This window comes from Pleurodeles waltl, chromosome 1_2 (genome assembly GCF_031143425.1).
Source record: "Pleurodeles waltl isolate 20211129_DDA chromosome 1_2, aPleWal1.hap1.20221129, whole genome shotgun sequence".
Taxonomy (NCBI): domain Eukaryota; kingdom Metazoa; phylum Chordata; class Amphibia; order Caudata; family Salamandridae; genus Pleurodeles; species Pleurodeles waltl.
The window spans coordinates 42,835,932-42,856,085 of NC_090437.1; the positions used below are offsets into that span (position 1 = coordinate 42,835,932).

At 41.9% G+C, this 20,154-nt stretch overlaps 1 protein-coding gene across 2 annotated transcripts in view; it reads left to right on the plus strand.

Annotated features, from left to right (window-relative positions):
- SLC10A6 (solute carrier family 10 member 6) overlaps window positions 1-20,154 on the plus strand; it is a 118,960-nt gene that overhangs the window by 71,385 nt on the left and 27,421 nt on the right. For both annotated transcript variants that reach the window (XM_069236055.1, XM_069236065.1), the window contains exons 3-4: window positions 1,295-1,383; window positions 3,041-3,216. In XM_069236055.1, coding sequence (XP_069092156.1) covers window positions 1,295-1,383; window positions 3,041-3,216 — 265 coding nt within the window. The remainder of the gene's footprint in view (window positions 1-1,294; window positions 1,384-3,040; window positions 3,217-20,154) is intronic.

Consider the following 20,154-nt stretch of genomic DNA (forward strand, 5'->3'; position numbering starts at 1 on the left):
ACTCTAAGTCAGGACCTTAGTATTGGATCAGACCAATAGCCAGTCATGCCTAACGCTCTGGATCAAAGTAGCAAACATTCTGAAGTTGTAAATAAAAGTTACATCTAGGCTAATGTGTCCTTCTCTTGTGAAGAGGCTTGTTACGTATGAAGTTTTTTTCTCATTAGCAGGTAAAATATGTAGTTTGATATTATGGAATATTCTAGGATTAGTAGTAGGGCCAGATTTACAAATGCTTTGCACCTCTGCACAGCCACCAAAAGTGATGCAAACCAGAACGAAGTGGTTATTTAAGATCTACGTTCCAGCACAACATTTGCTTTATACTGGAAAGTAGCCCTATTGTAATGGAGAGTAGCTCTCTGTAGTTATTTAGCCCTACTTTGCTTCAAAAAGGCATCCCAAGGGTTGTACATGGGTACACTCATGCAACAAAGTAGTAGAAAAGTATGTTTTCTCCAACCTTTTCCAACTTTTTCAACACAAATCTTTATAGAACACTACATAATAATGTGGTAACAATCTATTAAGAAGCTAAGTTTTGTATCACTTGTTGGCTGGATGCTTGCCTTTGACCCCATACAGCACTCTGTTTCCTTTTTAGCTAGGTTTGAGCTATATAAATACCACTTACATACAAATCTTTATAGAACACTTCATAACAATGTAGTGACAATCCATTAACAACTAAGTTTCGGATCACTTGTTGGCTGGATGCTTGCCTTTGACTGTGTACAGCACTTTGTTTTTAGCTAGGTTTGAACTATATAAATACCACTTACATACATACATATATATCCCTGCAGGTGTCCTGCACTCAATAGCATGCTTTCAAAGTAGGAAATGCTTTAAAGTACGTCTAATAATAATGTTTTGTACTGGAGGGGCATTCTTCTAGAACAATACCTTTGCGAGCCATCAGGCACCCACCATTGTATTGTAGTTCAGATGTGTGCACATGGAACAAGGTAGCCAAAAAGTGTGCCAGCACTGGGAAAGAGAACCGCGACTCCATATCTTAGTAGATATGGCTCTGTTCTGCTCACTCCCTTTCACCCAACGCAGCAAAGCAACTTTGGTTGCTGCGCTTGTTGCATGAAAAAAAGGAAATGTGCCTCTTCATTTCTCCATGTAGCCTGGAGCACAAATGCACCAACTGACGCAATAAACCATTAATGCATACATACTTTTTACTCCATAGGCTGACAGTCTGCATGCCTTCAATGCGTAATGTAGTAAACACTGCACCAGATATTCCAATGCATTTAAATTCCTTCTTTGTTTTCCCTTTTAGGAATTACATTATTAAGCCTGGTTGCACCGATGGTTGGTGGAATGTTCGTGAATTACAAGTGGCCAAAGAAGGCTAAGTTGATTTCCAAAGTAAGTCCAGAGTCTGCTTTTTTCCATTTCTCTTATGATACCGCAATAGGATAAGAATTAGAATGTGGCAGCCTTTGACATAGTTTAAATGTATTTTCTTCTCATATAGACCTACTTGGAGCCCAGGATGGCCACAGACCTAGGAATGTAGGAGTGAAGATAGTGGCAAATAAGTCAGCTAAAGTTCATAGGTAGCAGTTGCAATATTAACAGTAGCAGTATCACTTCTATCTGTAGTAGTAGGGGCAGCAGTAATAGTACTTTATGTAGTAATAGCAGCAGCAATAGTAGTGGCAAGAGAAGTATGAGTGGAGGAAGTAGTAATAACAGTAGTACTAACAGAAGTAGTATTTATAGTAGCAGTCAAAGTAGTAGCACTGGCCGAAGCAGTAATAGTAACAGCAGTAGCAGTAATAGTGGCATTAGCAGTAGCAGTGGTATAAGAAGCTTTAGTAGTAGTAACAGCAGCAACAGTAGTATTGGCAGTAGCAGTGGTAATAATAGTCATAGCAGGATCAATAAGAGGAGGAGCTGTAGTGATAGTAGTAGTAATTGTCAAGGTTATGTATAAAATGGGATATGTGCCATACTATTGCAGCTTTAAGGAGCTGATAACTTGAATAAATCACATTACAAAAAGTATTTGCCATAGTTTGAAATTACCTTGTCTTGTATAGGTACCTGAAGCCCCAGTGAAAGTAGAGGTTAGCGACAAAATGGGCTTCTGAAAGTATTAATAGCAGTTGTATTAGAGTTAGCAGTAGTATTTGCAACTGAAGTAGTAGTTGCCTTGATATCAGGAAAGTTGTGACATTAGCAGACACAGTAGGAGCAATGTTTGTCCTAGAAGCAGCAGTAGAAGCAGTAGCAACACTACTACTAGTAGTATTATAATTAGAAAAATAGCAACATAAAGCCTTATTTAGAGTCTGACAGACGGGATTTCCTGTCACAAACGTTGCAGATGTTCTGTACTCTGTATATTACAAGTGCATTATAGCCTATGATACTTGTAATATGGCGAAAGACAGAGTATCCTGTCTACTAATCTAAACAGAATAATGTATATTAAATAACAACAAGATCTCTATTCCTTAAATCAGTGGTTCCTAACCTGTGGTCCAGGGTCTGCAAAGCCTACTCAGGAGGTATGCGACTGCTTAGAAAATTAAATAAGGTTAACAGGGTAATAAGGTGTATGTAAATAAGAAAGCAAAATGTAAAGCTGACATTTTCAAAACATTCTGTAAACGTGAAGCAATTTGACAGTGGAGACTTAAAAATTTAGCACTCTCAAATTGATTTGTGGGAGCAGTGCAAGTGCATCAACAGATTTTAGTATAGACAATTAGTGGACTAAATTGAATTCAGAAAAGCTCCAGCCTTCCCATTCCAATTAAACATTTGATTGTTTGTATGTGTCTGTGAGTTAAATAAAATATTTCATAATGTCTGTGTTCGATTAATGCTTGTTTTTCTATTTTTTGTGTTTCAAATCATCGAAAACACTTGGGCTTGGGAGGGAGTCCCTGGCTCCAATAATGATTCAGTGGTGGTTTCCGGGTTCCAATATTGATTTAAAGGGGTTCCACAGTAGTCAAAGGGGTAAGAAAGACTGCCTTAAATAATCTGGGTGTGCTCTTTTTGTTTCCTATAGGTTGGGTCAGTCATTGGTGGCCTCCTAATGCTTGTGATTGGAGTTGCCAGTGCTGTGTTATACAAGGGATCCTGGAACATGGATCTTTCAATCGTGATTATTGGTATGATCTATCCACTCATTGGTTACATCAGTGGTTTTGCAATGGCGATTGTTGTGCGCCAGCCCTGGAGAAGGTAAGCAAGGCTAGCACCTGAAAAATTATTTTGAGAATTGAGTCAGCCAGGTATAGAAGGTTTACAGATATACTGGTATTTTACGTTTCATCACAACAGGGGAATGGTATGGAAAATGCTTACATCACATCACCAAGACAACTTTTTCGTAGCACAAACTTGGCCAAAGGTTATTACAGCTGTTTTCAAGACAATCATGTGACTCATTTATAGACATAGTGAAATTAAGTCATTTGGCCAGAAACACAATATATTGAGCCGAGGCTGGGTTCACAGTTGGTTTCCCAGTTCCATGGTCAGCAGCTCTAGTCAATAGATTAAATCTCTTGCTAATGATTTGTACTTTGAATTAAAAAAAAATCGAAAATCGGATTTGTGAACCTTGAAATAGAGAACCCAGTTTTCATCTATGAAATATACTACAACTCGTTTTGCACCTTCATTGTGTGTATGTTTTGTGATTTTGATCTGATTGAGTCAGATACATGTAGCTGGCCATTTACTGTGCAAAGGAGACACTTAGGACCTAATCTACTAGCATTTGACGCAACGCAGCAAGGCAAGTTTCACCACGCTATGGTGCGTCAAATGGAGAGAGTAGAATTGTGCCATGGTTACTAAGATATGGCACATTCCTGCTCTCTCTATGCGTTGGCGCATGGTGCAAGGGTGCGTGCATTACAGGCAAGGTTGTTTTGGGCAGGAAGGGGCACCTATTTAAGTAAGGAATCTTAGTGTTATGTTTGATCCCGATGAAAATTGTTTAGGCGCAAATGAAAACAGTGGTCAAAGGCACAAATTTTCAGAAATCTATGCTTTGGAGCGCAACTCCACTCAAGTAACAAACCGGTTCCCTGCTAGTGGCTCTTTTGGATTAATGCAACATAATCATGTCTGAGCCTACCCACGTTTGAGACCGACAAGTGGTTCTGAATGCTGAGCTCCTGCCACCCATAGTTGTTGCCACACTAAGGAAGTAATGGGAAACTCTCTTGGGTGGGTGAAAAAATAACAATACAGGTGGACTTGGAAAATGGCCAGCGTCTACACCACAGTACTAAACTAAGTCATCGGAAGCTCCATCAGGTAGGCAGAAAAGCAGTATTAGATCTAGTCACTAGAAGCTGAGCTTTAGTTGTTCGAGAACTAACACTACACTCACTATACAAAAAGTATGTGTTCACCTATATCCAAGAGCACAAATGGCCCTGGAAGCTGAGCACCTGTCGCTCAAGAATTAGCACCTCATTCCAAATTCAAATAATCGAAAACCCAATTGGACTGAACAATTACTAACAAAAAAGAGGGGTCTTGGAAGCTGAAATCCTGTAACATCCCAAATTCAAAGAACCTGAAACCTCATTGGCCTAATCATACACACAGTTAATCCCAGAGGTTTAGCTCATTGGTCATTCTTTTTTCAACAAGACAAAAAACAGAAGCAACTGAACCCTTTTTCCAGTGGGCGCCTACTCTGCAGTACCATTAAATGCCACTAAAATTAAAAAAACTGACCATATTTTGAGCTAGGAAGCTCTGGTACCGTGCATCCATCGAGATAAAAAGATGATAAGAAAGCCACCCGTCTTTAAAAAACTGTTCAAAAACACATCCACCCTAGTGATAAGTATGTTTGTTCTGTTACTTGTATATAAATGCCCTAGAAAGGCCACCAAGCCATGTATTCGCCACTTTGTAAAATAAGGAAAATAAACACAGAAATAAGCACTATTTGGCTGAGTCAAAAAAGTATTCATGTGTATTGGAAGTAGTGATACAGGAGTACTGATTTACTTGCTGCTACATGCCTTTGACATGTAAAAGTAAGTAAAAGTATACAAAGGGAACTTCTACGGCGCCCTAATGTATATAAGGATTTCAGGGATATTCCAGTGTGATTGCCATTTCAGATGTGTTGGGACTAAATCACAAAGGCATGATAGAATATATAAAAGAGTAACACTTGACATACTCTAAAATGTGACTAGGCCCCTTGGAGAAGAAATCTGAAATTCATTTTCAGTTCCTTATTTTAACGGTGTTTCTCTCAGTAAAGGTTGGGAACTAGGGTAATGTAGTTATGAAGATTCGTTTTATGGAGCACACCTCATTGTCAATAGTGGCTGTGACAATTTTCTTCTTTAATGACATTAAAAGAACATTAATGCTTCAAACTGCTACCCCTGTGGGTAAAGTGCACCTGGAATTATCAATACTACGCACACAGTAATTCCAGGGTGTGGTATTGCCAGCATATTGCAAATTTTATTAAAAAGTATTGGAATGTAGAATTGCCACAGAATCTGTGTTTCTGCTTGGATCCCTGATTTTCCCTCATTCCTGACAATTTTCCCCATGCATATTTCAACAGGATTTTCTTGGTGAAGTGTGCACTATTCACTTAAAAATTGTAATCACTTTTCTGGCAGTAACAACTGATTTCAACCAAACTGGAACTCCCAAGAATCTCATTATGAGACCTGGAGATTCTTAATGGGTTAGGGAGAGCAGCTTTAGGGTTAGGGTTTGAAAAATAAGTATAGAAATGAGGTTAAAGCACTAGATTTATTAGATGAGGTTCATTTTTTTTTGGACTTATAAAAGTTTTAATGTATAGGTCACAGTCAAGATGATGATTGCAGTTTGGATTAGGCTAAGGGAAACAGCTTGGTATACAGCTAGTGTCAAATTAACAGTTAAGGTATCAACTGAGCAAAATAAGTATGGTTAACAGTAGTTTAGGGTAATGCTAAGAGATGCAGTCAGGTGAAAGATTAGAGTTAAAGTTAACTTTATTGAGGATGAATGAAATACATATTCTCTATAAAAGAGTGTGTCACACCAAATTAGGTATAAACTGAATATGCAATGTTAATCTCACTTTTTTATTGTGGCTCCTCCAAATAGGGATCTTCGTAGTGATAGTTCTTTAAAATGATACCCAGGGATGGGGAGAAATTGATGTGACAAGTTGGAATGAAGTAAGACACATCTTCCTTCAATCCAACCCATCCAGCCCTTTACTCCAGTCTGGTACTGGGAAACAGAGTCTGTATCCTTTCGAAGGTGGTCAAAACTACATTCTGTGAGGTAGAGCTGGATGGTACCACCGCACAATAGATTTATGAAGCTGGAACAATTGTAATGGGGCTGACATAGAGAGAATAATACAGCCGTCAACTATGCGAACCATGTCGGGAGGTGAAACAGGCCCACCACAAATGACTGGCAATGATCCAGCAGGTCACCAAGGAGTATCCTCCAGGTGCAATTTAGAACATGCAGAGCTCTGAAGGACAAGAGGGGTGAGAGCAGTTAAAGGAGTGGCAACACAAATGGTGTGGAGGTAGATCTTTGTGGAGTGGCCTGTCGCATTGCTGCCTCCTTCTTGGGACAGACGGAGGCCAGAGGTGTAGAAGCAGTGGGCCCAATGGGTTTGGGAGAACTTGTGCCCATCCCCCCCAACATGTTTGAAGGGGACTCAGTGAAGCATGTCATGCCCCCATAACTACCAGTGACATGTGGACGGCAGACATACCGTGCATTGAAGCACTCATGCTGGTGGACCAAGCGATTTTGTGCAGAAAGAAAGTTACTAGAGAGCCTGTACCAGGAATTGCTCCTCAGAGACTAAAAGCTAAAAAGCAACACTTTTTCAAAGTTTTTAACATTCTTGGCCCCTGAGGCCGGCCACTTTCAGGCACACTCTGGGGCTCCAACATTCAGTCTTCGAGGTGTTAGCCTTGGGGAAATGAGGCTATTGCTCAAACCCACCATATTACAAACATACATGTATAGACTCTAGAGGGTCAGGTTTTAGGAATCTACATAACCTTGAATGGCAACCTAGTCTTAGAAAACAGGTCCTAGACAAACATTTATCAGTCCTGGTGTGAACACAAAGTTTTTGGACACACCTGTAGTCACACCAGGGGCACAATGGATAGACAAATCTGATTAAGATGTAGTGGAGGTGGGCCTCAATCAATCAATCGATTTGTAGAGCACTGACACCCATGAGGGAATCCATGTGCTGGCACCTGGCAGGGTCCAGGGTCTCAGTTGAAGAGCCAGGTTTAGAGCTTCCTCGAGAACTCCTGTAGAGTTGGGGAGGCCCTGAGGTGCAGGGTGAGGTCGTTCCAGGCTTTGGCTGCAAGGTAGACAAAGGAGCATCCTTCTGCTCTGCTGCGTTGTATGTGAGGAGTATGGCCCAACATGAGCTGGAATCATGCAGGGCCTTGAATGTGTGAGGAGGTTGATCTGGCATCTGTTCCAAACTAGGAGTCAATGGAGTATATCCTATGCTGACAACACAGTGCTCAAGCCCAGCTCTCCACCTACTTCTTCTGGCCCTTGGTCAGCTTCAGGATTCGTGTTCTTACAGGTCCTCTCTCCTCTGCTGCATTCTTCTTCCTCTTCCTGCTTCTGCACCACTCTTTTCTCAAGCCTCTTCCTTCCTGCTCTCTTTCCTGTCCTTTTGCTGCTCTTGCTGTTCTATCCTTTTTGCTGCACCTGCTCTCGTCCCGCCCTTTTTGCTGCTCCGGATGTCTTTCCTACCCTGTTTGCTGCTGCTCCTGCCCATCTGCTGCTCTTGTTTCTTACTCTCCACTTCAATCGTTTCCCTATTGCTTTATTCTCACCTTGTTCCTTCATTCTTTTTTGCTCTCTCTACCCTCTTTGGGCCCTCTTGCTGCTGCCCTTTTTTGTCCTTTTTCCACTCGTTTCTTGTGCCTCCTCCTGTGCGCCCCTCTCCTTCCTGCCTTTTCTCCATCCCCACCCACTGCTTCCCACTGTCCTGACTAACTCCCTGGACTACTTAATGGTGGTTATAGCGTTGCCATGCAGTGGACATACATGGCAGGCATGCTGCTGGTGTGCTAAAGGCAAGCCCATCTGCCCCTGTCCATGCCTTGACCATAGCCAGCCCCAGGAACCCTGGTCCAACAGCCACCCAGATCTACACTTCTCCCAACCTCCGCACCCTCGACCCTTGATACCACCACGAACACTGCCACGACTTCTACCTCAACAACATACTGACCCTAACTCCTCCCACCTCCTCAACAGCCTGAACAACTTTGGTGTCACCCAACTCGCACACAACCCCACGCATATCGCAGGACACATGATTGGCCCCATATTCACCTCCAGCAACAGCATCAAATACAGCCACACAACCAAACTCACATGAACCTGCCACTCAGTTGTCCACTCCATGCCCTTCCACCCGACACAACACAATGCCGCTTGTTGTAGCTGGAACAATGCCTTAGAGACCAACTTGACCAACACCCTTGACCCGCCCAAACACCACAACACCGTGTATCACGATGTCACAAGCTTGAATACCTGGATCAGTGACTGCGCTGACATTGTCACCCCTGCTAAGAACGAGACACACAGATGACACCAAGCAAGCCAGTTGGTACACCGAGGATGTCAGGACAGCCAGGGACCACTGCAAGCACCTCAAGAGGAGGTGGTGTACCAACAAAGACCAAGCCAACAAAACTGCCTTCAAATCAGCAATCAAGCTATATCACCACCCACTGCATGAGACATGAAAAAAAGCCATGGCATCGCCCTAACATTGATAGGGGCATCTACAGATGGCTGACACTCAAGGTGTTTTCTCAGTTTCTATGACATTTATTGTCTACAGTAATTGGATTTGATGTTTTAGATTCATGACTCTGGTCAATATTTTCTGTTTAGAGTAATTGCTTTCCTGTATAATTATCATTTGCTTTAAATGAGTTCCTGGAGAACCACTGGTTTGCATACTAATGATTACCCAGGTTCCCTTGGCATATGGGTTCCTCTTGTACATTGTACTGATACTCAAGGTGGGCCCTGGCTCCTCCTTAGAAACGAAAGTGTGTAATTTCATAGAAAAATTATTTAATGGAATACCATTACTGTGAAACTATTTCATCTAAATTGTTCAAAAGAAATTTACAGGGTGAAAGATATTTACCATTTCATAGAAACCAATTAATAGAATGTAAACTGGTTTTTCGCAGGTTGCAGACCTTACTTTCAGAAACATTTTTGTCAGAGGTATTTGTTTCAGTACTTTATTCAAGGGGCATTATTTTGGATTTTTATCTTTTATCTTGTCAAACAATTACTTTGAATGTTTTTAATTTTCTGACTTCTCACCACCCCTAAAAGTAAACCATAACTGAACCCTAAAACCCTCACTACCCCTAAGCTCCACCCATTTCTGAACCCTAAGAAACCCTTTCTGTCTCTAGACCCCACCCTGATCACTTAACCCGCTCACCATTCCTAAACTCCACCATTCCTGAACCCTAGAAACCCCATCACTCTTAAACACCATCCATCTCCGAATGCTAAAAACCTTGCACCTCTAAACCCTAAAAACTGTTCTTACATCAAAATTCCACCCATCCTTGAACCCTTAAAACCTCTCATTACCCTAAACTCTACCCATTCCTGAACCCCTAAATTGTTTCTGAAAAAACTCCTCCCATCCCTTATCCCTAAAACCCATCACATTCCCTGAACACTTCTGCACTCCACCTATACCTTAACTCTAGAAACCCCTCACACCACCAGTAATCTCCACTCATCTGTGAACATTGAAAACTCCTCATCACACTTAAAATCCATCTATTCCTGAACCCTAAAACAAACCTCACCACCCCTAAACTCCACCCATCGCTGAACACTTAAAACCCCTTTCTACACTTGAGCTCCATCCATCCCCGGCCCCTAAATCCTCTCATCACCTCTAAACATCATCTATCCCTGAACTCAAACACCTCAGTACCCCTAAACTCCATCCAAGTTTAATGTAATTTTGGATTTTTCCTTAAAAAGACCCTTCTTTTAAAACTGTTCCTTAAATTTTACATTTATTTGTATTTCCTTAAAATTGTCTTTCTCTAAAATTGTTTTTCCATGATTTGGTTTCCTCCAATGTTGCATTTCAGTTTTATTTTTCCAGTAATTCACATGCATCATCCCAGACAACACAAAAGCGTTCAACCTGTCTTGCTACACTCTGCTCAATCTTCAGTCATGTGTGCTGGCATCAGTGTGTGTGAAATACGACTGTATCAAAAGGGGGGAAAAAATTCCATCAAAGGTACGCTGACAAAGCCCTCATAAAAACAAGAGGAAAGTTGCAAGGGACTGACTTTTTTTTTGTCCTATTTTGGGGGCCTCACATTTAAATCTGTCTGGGGGGACCCTATGGTGTCATTATGAAGCAGTTTGTAGAGGGCTTGCCTGAGGGTCTTTGAGGTGATTTCACTTTCTTTAGATCTTAACTGAAACACAAGATACTAGAAATTAAAAACTTCTTAGGGGAATGGGTCTTTAGGAGGCAACAACTTCGGAGAGCAATAATTCCCTAAACAAGAGATCATCCTGATGCAGGAGCAGTACTTATCACTTCAAGGGAAGCTTGAATACTTAGAAAACCACTCAAGACTGAAAAAACAAAGATTCACAGAATTAAGGGGGAAAGAGATCAATCGTGTGTGCGGAAAGTGTTTTGACTGATGCTGGGAGCAGATGTGTCTGACCCATGCAGCTTGACAGAACACAAAGAACTGTTAGTTCTCAGCGAGAAACGTCTCACCGAACATACTGATGAGAGTTCACTCCTGTCAGATCAAATGAAAGAGTATTGAAGCAGTATTCAAGAGTAAAGAAGAGCAGCATCATTTAAAAAAAACACAAGGTTACATAGTTCCAGGATCTGTCAGTGGTGAAACTGCAGAAAAGAAGGGCCTTTCAGTAAGTAATTGATTTTACTAAATTGTGCATCAGGCAATATAGATGGGGCCATCCTCTTCAGCTTATATTCACATGGCAAGGGCAGAAATTTGAAACATGCACACTGATAAAGGCAAAATAAATCCTGAATATCAATGATACAGCATTAAGGAAGGGGGTGATGAAACCCAAGGTACACTGGCACAACCACAGAGGCCACAGAGAAATAAATAGAAAATAGTTGCCAGGAGAAGCCAAAAGACGAAGGCATCTACATATCTTATAGTCAAAGAAAGGGAAGAAGTCATTGTACGTCTGCCTGAGAACCAAGCCCTGACAAATTCAGTCCCCAGTCCCATGTGTGACTGATGTTCTCCACCACAGAAAAAAATACAGAACACTGCCTGATCCATCTTTGGGTGTACTAATAACCCAGAGAAAAGTGGTTGTGGTGGTTAGAGGGAATAGAAGGGATTAATTGATATCTTGCGGACCTAGTACTGGCGTTGTGTGCACATACCTCTTAAAGGAGCAGGGAAGGGTGGGTATTCCCCTACTGACTGTTGAGTCAAAAAGGAAAGGGGGCACTGTTGCACTGTGTGTTGTTCATAGAAGATTGTTCTTTATTGATAATTAGGCGAGGAGGGGAAGGGTGGAGGTTACACCTCCCCAGTAGGTGGGGGTCGGCGTGAATGCCAGGTGATCTGACAGTTATTGAGATGCATGTATTGAGGGGGTCACCAGATGGCTACAGCTTGGTTCTTAGCTATGGTTTAGTTCATTAGCTTTAAAGATATGAGGGTCAACTCCCTGGGGAAACCGTTGGTAGATCTGAAAAAACCCTGCTCCATGAAAAGGATGTCTGCTTGCTGCAAGAGACCTACCTCATTATGTGGGTTTCTCCAAATAGCACTTTTCATTGGGACTGGTTAACTCAGGAGTGTTGGTGGTGCTTCTGGGGTAGGATTTCCCAAGTGAGGGCCTACAGTCCTGAACAGATATAGTAGGGGGAGCACTTACACTAAGTATTAGGTTGAATTCAAGTATTCTTACAGTGGAATTTATATATTTGCTCAGTGTGGGACAAGAAAAATGTCTGAGAGTTGGTATAAGAGATATTCAATAGAGCACAAGTACAAGTCACAGTGGGGGAAGAAGGAAGATAATTTGAATGTAGTCATGAAGGAAGTGTGAGATAGGTCTGCCAGAGAAACAGGGCCTGATTTAGATGCTGGTAATGGTCCCGCCATAAACCTTTTGACTGAAAAGCCATCCTCCACTGTGGTGGTCCGCCTGCCGTATTTAAATGTTGGCGGTTCCATAGATAAAAGTCCGCATTTGAACTGCTGTCTCTGCCAATAAACATGGCCCCCGACAACAGGAGAGGGAAAAGTGGATGCTGGGACCTCAGCAACCCTTCCTGCCATGAAGATTTCGATGTGCCTTACCACCAAGAAAAAAGTGGCAGTCCAACCTCCATGTCTGAGTTGGTGGATTGAGGGGGAAGAGGGTGAAGACTCACCTTTTCTCCCCTTTCTACCTCCGCCTTCGACTGGAAAACACCTGCCATCACTTTTGCCACTGCCCCACGGAGAAAACACGACCGCCACCCCCCATCGCCAACATCAAAAGTAGGGACACTGCATTGCCAGGGTACATTGGGTGGTGACTGCACGGTTGGTCGGTACCACTGCAGGCATAAATAAGTCACACTAATTTTTCTACATCACAGTGACATGCATAAGTTGGGGTTACGAGTGGGTCAGACACAGATGGGGACACAGTGGTACACAACACATAGCCCACACATACACAATTGTCATTATGGTGTCTTGGCAAATGAATACTGGCACCACAATTAAAGTACATTCACATAACTGTCAACTGTATCCATGTGTGCACATTGCCAGGAGACCTGGACCTGTCATGTTGTGTGTAAGTCAGTACATGTATGTATGTATGCAATCAGATGCAATTGGCTGGGGGAATGAGCTGGAGTGGGTGATGTGTTTGTGTCTGTGTGTGTGTCACTTGCATGTGAGACCGATGTTGTTATATATGTTGTGTTGCAGTGTGACACATACAAGTGAATGTGGTCATTGTGTTGTGGATGTTGTTGTGATGTGTGTAGTTGTTCATGTGTGTATCTGAGTATTTGGTTGTATTGTTTGTTGTGATTGTGTCGTAAGTGGGTGCAGTGTCAAAGGTGTGTGTATGTTGTGTCATTGATTTATGTCAATGTGTGTTTTCAGCATGTACGGGTTGTGTTGTGTCAGAATGACAATGGGTTGTTGTGTGAATTATGATGTGTTGTGTAGTGTGGGGGTACACATATGGCTAAGGTAGAGTGTGTGTGTGTCAGTTACCTCAGTTCCATAACCCCTGTCATGGTATGAAGTTCATTGGGTTCTGCCACTGTCTCTCTTCGTCAGAAATCCATTGTCAGTCAATTCACTTGCAGAACTGTAACATCTAAATACAGTAGGCGGAAGGCCATCGACTTGACGGTCTTCTCGGCTCCACAGCTGACGCGGCTTGGCTGTGCGACCACCAAGAAGTAAATCAGGCCTCCAGCCAAGAGGGTGCACACTTGGGCGACTGCACCGCATGGCTCCAACACGTAGGTTTGGAAGATATCTGGAGCATCCTTCTGACCTAGACTTCATATATTACTCAGCAGTCCACCCCAGGTACACAAGGCTTGACAACGTTTTGGTCTCTACTACCGTATCCTGAAAGGTCATTGCTGCAGGGATAGGACGCATTTAATTTTCAAACTAAGCCTTTATCACATTGACATTGCAAATACAATGGGTCAAACACAGCAAATGCCAGAGGATACTAAAAGACAGCTTACTTCATAATATTTCGGTGATTAGGGAGGTGGAGACTGCCACAGCTCACTACCTGGAGGGCAATGACACAAGAGAGGCGGACAAGAACATTTTGGAGGATGTGGCGAGAGAAGGTTTCCTCTTAGTTTCTACTAAACTTTATAAGGAGTGGAAGGAATAGTAGAAACAGTTAGAAACCAACTCTGAGAGTATTAGACAATTCATATATACATAGGCTCCATATAAATATGGTGCAACATGACATTCAGAGTGCTGAAAAAGTGAAAAGCAGAATACACATTACTACTTGTTAAGGCAAAAATAGCACAATGATGGCATTAGGCATTGGAAGCTTTTGGCTTTCAAGCTAAGAGCTAAAACAACTGATGAAAGAGTAGCAACCATTAACGATGTTGGCTGGTTGAACCTGTAGCGATCAGCCAAACATCCAGGTGGAGAAATGCATGAATGCTTAGATAAGAGGTGTCTTGCATCTCTAAACTAAAAATGTATAAATCCGCTTGGTCAGATGACTTTGCATCCCTCTTTTACAAAACGTTCAGCCAAGCATTGGTTCTCCAAATGACTCACCTGTTTAACTTTGTTTTCATAGTAAAGGCTTTACCAACTTAATGCCACGAGCTATGAGATCAGTCAAACCCAAAAAGGGAAAGGATACACTGGTATAGGTAGAGTCCTACCAGGACTGATACAGCCAGACTCTTCAAGCTTTGTTCCCAGAAAAAATTGCAGAGAAGCTATTATATCTGTGAGATAACATCCATAGAATCCACATGGTAACACTGATGGTATCTATCAGCACCAAGGTTGAATTCTTTTAGGTTCAATGCTGCTTTCTAGCCACACTTAGGATAGGCCCCATATTTAGAGACAACGTGCTGAGTTGCTACTGGAAGACTAAAGCTCAAGTCAGGAAGAATAACTGCTCCTTGGCACCAATTGCTGTGGTGAGGGGAATCAGGCAGGATTGTACCTTCTATCTGATACTCTTCACCCTGTTGGTGGAATCTCTAGTGGAAAAAATATACAGAAATGAGGAGATAGAGGGTGTACGAGTGGAGAAAGAAAAATGCAAATGACAAAATGTTCCCACTGACTTCACCCAACCCGTAACTGCACTTTTTAATTAATTAACTTCATATGACAAGGTTTCAGGCTACACAGTCAATTTTGCCAAATCACAAATATTGAATGTATCCTACCTGACTAACCAGCAAAGTTACATAAGAGGTTACCTTTCCTGTGGTTGAAACATTCTGTAACCTATCTTGGAATACAACCGGCCCCTACCCTGGAAAGGACAATGCAGACCAAGCACAGCTCTCTGCTGCATTCGGTTCAGTAAGAGTTGCAGTCTTGGCATATTGGTGACCTTATTTGGTGCAAACAATTGCTGCAGTCAAAACGATGACCATACATACGATCCTGTTTCTCTTTCAAACCTTCCCGAGGCCACTCCTGTTGCTTTGCAGAATTGAGCACGACAGCAAATGTTGTCTGGGTAATAAAGAAATGACAGCTATCCAGGGGACTAATATAGAGATCACCCATAAAAATTAGTTGGCCTCCAATAAATGGTGGGATGGAACTAATCAGAATCTCAGAAACAGTGATGCTTTGTGGACCAAAGAGGCTCAGGAGTGCATATTGGGAAAGGGATGCAAAAAATAGCACAGCTCTGGGGGTTTGTACTCCTCTTCAGTGACCATTGCTACCCTTACAGTGTGGGACAACATAGCTTGCAAGTTGAGACTGATCAGGTTCCCCTCGCTGTTGTCTCCCATACTTGACATTAATGAGTTCACCACAACCAAAGACAGTGACTCCTTCGAAGTATGGCACCTGTAAAATGTGCAAACAGATAGGAGAAATGTGTGACATGGAGGTACTTATATCATTGAATCTAGATTATACTCAGCCTGAAAGGGAGCACTTTCAGCATACACAGGTCCGACTCTGGGGAGTGCATCCCTCATTCAAGTTTCTGGTGAGTCGCTGGCTGATGAAGTTTGAGCAGTGATGTCTTGCAAACGACAATGGCAAAAAACGTAACATGGATATTTATAAACTCCTGAAGAGTCCTAACATACATTGGAAATCCCCAGGACAAAAAGATGGAAATTGGAGATCAGATGACTTATCTCATAGACTGAGAGGCAGAAGATATATGTTGGAACTGACAACACAGCTAAATTAATCACCAGAGGAGCACTAACTAGTGTTAACGCTGAATTTTAATGGAATTATTAATGAATATTCATGTATTTTAAGTACTGAATTTGCGTAGAAAATATAATAACGTAGGGAAAAATAATGCACGCAATTGAAGGTGCTCCCACGCGAGTGGCCGCCATTGTTCACGAAGTATACTTATTAATGGTGTATTGATAGGAAATGTTGAGCTTATGTGTGATTAATGTAGTAATATGTCATATTAAGGGTTATGCGTTATGTATTAGCTTTATTAATTGTAGGCCTTAACCTAGCGGAGGTCTTAGCCTAGTTGTACGCCTCATGTCAATCTGTATTTCTAAACCGACTTACAAAATGGATGCTTAGAGAGTTAAATTTTGATTTTCGACTGTGCTGACCAAATGCTTGTAGCTAAAAGTCTTTCTCATGAGAACTGCTTGCTAGGAGATGATGTTGCTAATGCAGCATTGTTTAATGTAATGTGTGTAAGACTGACTTTCCCAGGAGAAGACAAAGACCATACTGAACGGAGTATAAGCTCCAACAATATTGTTACCTGACGAGCTGGATGATGAGAGCAGTATGAAAGGAGCCAATCATCGGCATGTGAACCATGTACTAGTAGAAATGTAGATTTGAAGTTTTAGTTTTATTGGATTAACTGCAAACATGCGACTTGGGAAGTAGTTTGAGGAAATCTAATTTAGCCGGACTGCAATGAGCAGAAGACACCATTTGCCCATTTTCTATCTTGCCGTAAGGCCATTACTTTCTTGATCGTCTTGAGAAGAGACATGCTTAACTTTCTGGCCTTAAGAGACTTTGCCTTTTCTGAACTTTGATGCTGAATCCTGATGACTAGTTGACCGACTGATGACCTGAGAATGAAGACTGTCACAGCTTGCTGATCCAAACCGAGGATAGGTATATGGACTATGATGTTGTTTGCTATGTCTATTTGCTGTTGTTTCTAGGTGCCAACCGCAATTTTGATAGAGCTCTAGTTGGATGTCTTTACAAATTTGTGTTGAGTAAATTGTTTTGCATGAAGCCCAAACATGCTATTCTAATCTGATGTTAGTTAGGGTCCTCACTAATGAAGTTCAATACAGAGAATAACATTTGATGTATTGTCTTTGCTGAATCTAAATGTATGTTATTACGTTTCCGCAGTTATTCTTTCTAATAATTTGCACTGTAACTTTAGAATGTGTAGTGGCTCAAGCTTTGATTAGATTGCAATTCTTTCGCCGCTTTGGTCAGCCAGAGTTGTTTCTATATGGTTATCAATTGATTTTGTGATTAACCTACGTGACATTAGCATTGCTCATATAGGAAAATAAACATTCTTACTTTTACAAAGGTGTGGTTATTCATGACTGCAAGGGCATGGTGTGTGACAATTACTGACTCCTATTGATTTCTAATGTTATTGATTGTTACTGATTATTGATTTGCTTGTACAGGATATATGGTGGGAAAACCTCGAAGCGAGTCAAAAGGTTCATCGACCTATTCGCGTCTCCTTGTAACTTTACTTATGAAAACGGCCCTCAAGGAATATCCCAGAGATAGGACCGCGGTGAAAGCAGCAAGGATTAAGTATAAAAGGGCTCTGAGGGAAAGTAAGGAAAAATTTAAAGCAAAGGCCTGGGTAGAGTTGGAGCGTGCCACAGTCCTGAAGGATCCTGGTCTGTTTTGGAAGGTGGTGAATAAAGGTTCTTTCGCAACAGAGACATCTGAGGGTTTGGGCTGTAATATTGCCCCGGAGGCTTGGGTAAATTATTTATGTAGAATCTTTTAGGGAATCCCTCTCAGAAATACTTGGGAAAAAGAGTGTGTTGTGGTTCCCAATTTAGCGATTAGGTTTTCGCTCCAGGAAGTTATTGATGCACTCCAGGCTAGCGCTAGTAACAAAGCCCCGGGCCTGGATTCCATCCCCATGGATTTGTACAAATCTTGTCCTCAGTTATGGGCACCTGTTTTCTTAAATATTCTTAATGCGGCAGTTACTGTGGGAATTCCTGCCTCTTGAAGACGGGCTTGTATTATTCCAGTTTTTAAAAAGGGGGATCGTAATGACCCTAAGTCCTATCGCCCTATTTCCCTACTTGACTCTTCTGGGAAGATTTTGGGATGGATCATCTTAAGGCGTATTGAGGCTTGGATGGCAGAAAAGGAAATTTTGAGCCGGGACCAGAATGGCTTTAGGGAAGGTCTTGGCACACGTGAACAGTGCCTTAATCTTCTGATGATGATTGGGAAATATATGCACGCCAGGAAGGGCACCCTCTATCTTGCCTTTATGGACCTTAGTTGCGCGTTTGATAAGGTCAATCGGTCCATATTGTGGGAAAGGTTAAGTCAGTTAGGGATGGATCCTAATATTGTGGAGCTGCTCCGGTACCTCCACTCAGGATCGGTTGCTAATGTGAGGGTGGGGACAAATGGGGAATGCTCAGAGGCTTTTAGGCTCACCAAGGGCGTTCGCCAGGGGTGTGTGTTTGTCCCTACTCTGTTCCTTTTATATACTAATGGACTGTCGGATTTCTTGGTGGAACACTGTAGGGATGTCCCTAAGGTGAATGACACTAATGTCCCGGTGTTGACGTATGCGGATGATGCGGTCCTTATGGCCCGCACCATGAATGGTCTCCGTAAAGTAGTTAGAGCCTACGTCTCCTACATGTCAGGCTTTCGTCTAGAGATCAATTATAAGAAATCGCATTTTTTGTATGTGGTAAACCTTTGAGCAGGGTTGGGGAGTTAAAGGTTGATGATCAAACTATCAGCAGGGTCAATGAATTCCCATATTTATGGGTGATTTTTGATGATAAAGGCTCATGGAAACCCTCTATTGCCAGAAGGAGTATGCTCTTCCATGCCTCAGTTGGTGCCACTTTTGATTTTGCTGTAAGAGTAGGAAGTAATCCCATTAAGCCTCTGCTTGAAAACTACAGGCGAAAATGTCTCCCTGTCCTGTTGTATGGTGCAGCACTCTCGGGGTATATGGACACCTGAGTGCCCATTATTGAAGAAAATCGTTTCTGTAGAAGACTATTGGGTGTTGGCCAAAATACCTCTGTTTTTTGCTTGCATCTAGAACTAGATCTTGAGTGTGTGCAAGATACTATTCAGTTGGCTCCCCTTTTGTTATGGATTTTGATTTGGAGTAATGAATTTGCCATTTTTAATAGAGAGATCTTAAGGGACTGTTTGGCCTGTGATAATGTAAAATACATTCCCTGGCTGATGTATATAAGAAAGGTAGCACAGGATTTGGGGCGGCCGGACATGTCTGACACTCCTGAGGGTCTGACTAGCCAGGATAAAAATTGGTTGAAGGAGAATTTCTTAAGAATTCGGAGGGCTGAAAGAGAGGGAAAGGAACTAGGGAAACAATTGGTCAGGGATTTTGTTATGTTAAAGATGGGGGGGGGTCCTGAGCCCTATCTCCTAGCAATAAATGACCTGAGGGAAAGGACTCTTATTACTCGATTCCGTTTGGGGATCATTAGAAATAATCTCTGCTTCCCGCTAGGTCAGTATGGTGAAAAAGCTATCAGACCATGTCCATGTGACGGGGTGTCCCCGCAGACCATGTCCCATTTTACATTATTCTGTGTTTTGTATGCACCTTTTAGAAGTCGTTTTATTACCCCTGCTGAGGCCAAAGGGTTTTGTGCAATTTCGTCCTGCTTTCATGTGGCTGCAAATGGCCTCAGATGCATTGGTATGGAGGGGTTGGGATTGTTTTTGAGAGGAGCCATTACTTGGCGTAGTAACGTAGAGTTTTTTAAAGGGATTTTTTAGACTATTATCCTTGATAACAAGGTTTTATCTGTTTTTTAAAATTATGATTATTGTTATTTTACTGTTTTATTGATATTATGGTCTATTTATTGTTGTTTATGTAATTTAAGGGTTGAATTATTTCATACCGAATAAAGTCTTTCTTCTTCTAACTTTACTTATTAAGGTCCGACATGCTAACACTAGTATAGCTTCATACTGGTACTATTTGAGTGAACCTTCGGGAATGAGACAAACACCAGTAGGTAAATGCTGAAGGGCATGTGGTGACAGTGGTACCTTGACACACCTATTATGGCTGTGCCCACAACTTCAGTATTACTAGGAT